The sequence below is a fragment of the Aulonocara sp. 'chitande type north' Nkhata Bay genome, linkage group LG5 (assembly GCF_057382095.1).
Source record: "Aulonocara sp. 'chitande type north' Nkhata Bay isolate Kocher_YH1m ecotype deep benthic linkage group LG5, A_spYH_male_GT1.1, whole genome shotgun sequence".
Lineage (NCBI taxonomy): Eukaryota > Metazoa > Chordata > Actinopteri > Cichliformes > Cichlidae > Aulonocara > Aulonocara sp. 'chitande type north' Nkhata Bay.
Window position 1 is genome coordinate 30991034 of NC_141348.1, and position 3875 is coordinate 30994908.

At 39.2% G+C, this 3875-nt stretch overlaps 1 protein-coding gene across 1 annotated transcript; it reads right to left on the reverse strand.

The window, feature by feature from the left end:
• Positions 1–242: 242 nt before the first annotated feature.
• On the reverse strand, positions 243–1924 carry LOC147330990 (uncharacterized). The gene is made up of 3 exons (XM_086294267.1): positions 1688–1924; positions 914–1390; positions 243–801 (listed from the first exon to the last, which is right to left on the reverse strand). Exons 2-3 carry the CDS (start codon positions 1355–1357, stop codon positions 268–270), a joined length of 978 nt encoding a protein of 325 aa, XP_086150393.1. The 5' UTR covers positions 1358–1390; positions 1688–1924; the 3' UTR covers positions 243–267.
• Positions 1925–3875: the final 1951 nt, after the last annotated feature.

The following is a 3875-nucleotide window of genomic DNA, read 5'->3' on the forward strand; positions in this document are numbered from 1 at the left end:
CATTTTAAGTGTGGTCATTAACTGCTACATGTTTCTTATCTTGGGGCTCTTTAAAATAAAGTCTGTCACTGTCAACTTAACCTTTATAAACTGTTAAACCTTTTTGACAGGAGACTCTTGATCACTTAAATGAGACTTATACTTTTTTTTAATAAATCTCTTCTGGACAAAAGTGTAATATTGTGTTATAGGTAAAAAAAAAAAAAAAAAAAAAAAACAATGATCCAAACAAAGACTGTAAGTTTAATGAAATTTCACATGTTTATTTTAAAATGAACAAAAAAGCAGATGAAACATTTCATTAGAGTTTATGGGCTGCACAGGTTTGGAAAACAAGGGTAAATAGTAGGAGGGAGCACGAGAGATCGAGTAAGGTTGGGAGGATTGGGGGAAGGTGTGGAGACTGAGGGTGTTGCGTAAAGAATAAGAGCTGGGTGAAGAGTAGGAAAGAGCACGAGAGGGTGGGTAAGGTAGGGAGGAGGTAGAGGTGTTGAGTTGGGGTGTAGGGACAGGGGGTAAAGGACAAGAGTCGGAGGGAGTGAGAGGGATGGGAACCAGGCAGAGGTTTGGGTTCAGATCTTCAGTTGCTCTTTTATCTTCCATCTTCTCGTCACTTTTTCCCTCAAGGTTTTCTTCGATGTCCTCTTTTGTCTCCTGCTTTTCCTCCTTTTCTTCCTGCTTTTTCTTGTCCTTTCTTGGTTTGTCCGTTCCCTCCTCTTCTCCCTCGTGGTTTTCCAGTTTTTCCTCTTGGGAATTTGTTTCCAGGGTTTCTTCCTGGTGGTCAGCATCAGGTGCAAGCTCCTATGTAGAGAGAGTAAAATGTATTTTACTGAACTGTGACTCAGTCTAACAGAAGTTGTTAGGACCAAACATGACATTATGGTAAAGTGAAATGATAGCAGAGACAGCTTACCTGAAGGACGTTCTTCCATTCGTCCAGATTTTCCTGTAAGTTCTCCATCAGATGCTTGTTCTTAATTTGGAGCTCCTCCACTTTTTTCTTCTCCTCTTTCAGGCTCTTCTCGGTTGATTGCCACTTGCTGCTCCAGTGTTGTTCCCTGGTGTTTATCTCCATGTCTTTTATGGTCGATTCATGGAGGAGTTCTACCCAGGCTTTGGTTTGAGCTCTTCTTTTCTTCACACATCTTTGAAGCGCCTCATCCTTGAGTTTGAGCTCTTCTTGGAGGCTACTCACTTCCATTTTGTGAGCATCTTCAAGGACGGCAATCTTCTCCTTCAAAGATGCATTTTCCTCCTTTGCAGTCTTCAATTCCTGAGTGGCAAAATGGAGTGCATCTTTTAATTCTTGCACCGTTTCACTTCCAGCAATCTTGTTAGCTTCCTGCTGCTGTTTCATATCAGCAGCGCTAGTCTGCACTGGCCAAGATGCCTGAATGATAAAAACATGCACGTAGTCCATAGTTAGAAAAATCAATCACACAGTGTGATGTGTGGCATTAGAAGTTTAAGGTGACACAAGAAGAAGCAAAAACTGAGTCCTACAGATGTTCTAAAAACACAAATGTTCACAGAGTTTTGTTAAAAGTGCTTACAAATGTTTAAGTATTAAAAATTAAAGTTAAACTCCAAAGTGTACTCTGCTTCCTTAAGATTATGAAAGCTTTAGACACATTTTGAGCAAAAAATTCAAAAAAAGCTTTTGCTTGCTCACACGAGAAAAGCTTACCAGATTTTCTCAGATGTTGGGTCACAAATGTTGGGTCCATTTGGGCTCAGGAAACACTGAAGAGTCGCTGTTACACTTGTTTAGCTGTCGATATTTTTCCAAAGCGTTCGTCGAGTCACAGCAAATAGCGACAGATGCTTGTAGGTTCAGGATGGTGTTTAGAAATGAAATATCCAGGTAAACACTGCAAACACTGTGTTTGGAGAATCCTGTTCAAAAATCATCAGGCGATAGTGACAGCACTACCCAGGTGTTACCATGGAGACCATGTTGTTTTGGTTTCTGTGTTCTTGTTGTTACTGACTGAACTTGAAGCTATTTAGCTATTTACTGTGATTAAAAATTAAAACTAGTTTCAATCAGAAAGGGTCCTTTGGGTGTAGCAACCTTTTCACTTAATCCTCAGGGGACCCGTGAGGCTTTCTGTCCTATACCTTTCATTACTTTCACCTCCAGCCTCACCTGAACTGTTTTGAGCCGTAAAATGTGCTGTGCAAAGATCTCCAATCCATGTTTTAATGGTGAACGGTCATTAAAGAACAGGGTGTAGGGGCTAATTGGTTTAGAGAGAGCAAAACAAGAGCAGGCACATTCAAATCGAGACTGTGGTAAATTTTCAGTGTTTAAAAGCGGAGCGTCAAGTAAAATAGAGCTGTGTGAATATCTCATACTGGATAACCAAGAGAAATAGAGACAAACTTTTTACAAACAAATCTGGTTTTCAGATTCTGGGTTTCTCCGTTTGCTACCAGAATTGATATGAATGATGAAATTTCTTCTCCATGTTAGCCGTCGACTCCTGACTGTGGTGATGGTGCCTCTTGGTGCCTCTTAATGCAGTTAATTAACATAATACGGCTTACTGTACAGCAAATTGTAGAAACAAAGCATCCAAGAAGTCTGTGATGCTCAGGTCTTTTTTTTTTTGCATTGCATCCATGTTTGTGTGGTGGACCCAAAATGTGTTTGATACACTTATTAGCCAAGCCAGACAGCTTCAGCTGATAACTTAGCATTTCACCATCTTGCTCAAATACAGTCCAATACTAGCTCCTAAAACACAGAAGGCAACTGTTCACGTGGGTTATGTCTATCTTTTATATACAGTCTTTCATTGTTATTATTAAATAAATCCTTTTTGATAATTTTGTCTTGTTCTCACATGTAGGTTATTAAAAGGAAAGAAGATCAAATATGGAATAAAAGTTGAAGCTTAATATGCCTTCATTTTTTATACATTCTAGTAGGAGGCCTTTTCATTGCTAGTTTTCACCAATTCAAAGGCCTTGATAGTGCCATATGTCAGGTTTAGATATTTAGCATCCGAAAGCCACATTAATGATGTACATGAAACATGACATCCATTCAGCTGAAAGCACTTTATATCTAATGTAAAGATCCTACAGTAGTAGAGAGACGGGGCACTACGACCAGCACTTCTTGACAGTGGGGAGGAAGAACTCCTTTTTAACAGGAGGAGACCTCTAGAGGAACCAAGCTGAGGGGCAGCCGACCATCTGTAGCGACTGGTTTGAGGATGACAGAAGAACAATGACAAAAAAGAGCATAAAATTCCATCAAGTTTCCATCGAGGAGACTAAAAGGTTTTATGTGTGTGGAGTAATAAGAAAGTTTTAATCTTCAGGTAAATACAGTGGTTCTACATTCTATTACTCTTTTTCTTGTCTAACCTTTGATTAATGTGCTTTTTATTACATATACTGTTCTTTCTTCTGAAGTAGTTCATTGCCAATTATAACACACGCTCCAAATGTTTATCTCCCCAAATATTTGCATAAAAGTAATACATGGAAACGCAATCATTTGCAATTCCTGATGCAGATTTTCTGGAATTCTACAAAGATTTTCATTACATTTGCATAGGGACTGATCCATGATAAACATCTGGGTCACTTTAAGAATTGGATAGATAGCAAAACTCTTTGGGGAATTTATACAGAGAAAAAAATGCTCCCAGCACCGGCAGCTAATCCCACTTCGTAATTCTTTGGAAGAACCCCCTGCTGCACTAATACAGTGCTCTCAATGAAATAAATGAGGAGGTTTTGTGATGAAGAGCTTTTGTTGATGTTAAGGGGCCATTAAGCAGTGTGCTAATCACATACAATCAGAGAAGAGAGAAGAGAGTGCTTCTAACTAGCTGCTATTGTTAGAGTTACAAACATAA

Excerpts from the sequence above, each read along its gene's own strand:
- LOC147330990 (XM_086294267.1), bottom strand. The coding sequence starts at position 1,357 with ATGAAACAGCAGCAGGAAGCTAACAAGATTGCTGGAAGTGAAACGGTG. Across the intron at positions 802-913 it reads AATGGAAGAACGTCCTTCAG|GAGCTTGCACCTGATGCTGA; the intron begins GTAAGCTGTCTC and ends CTCTCTACATAG.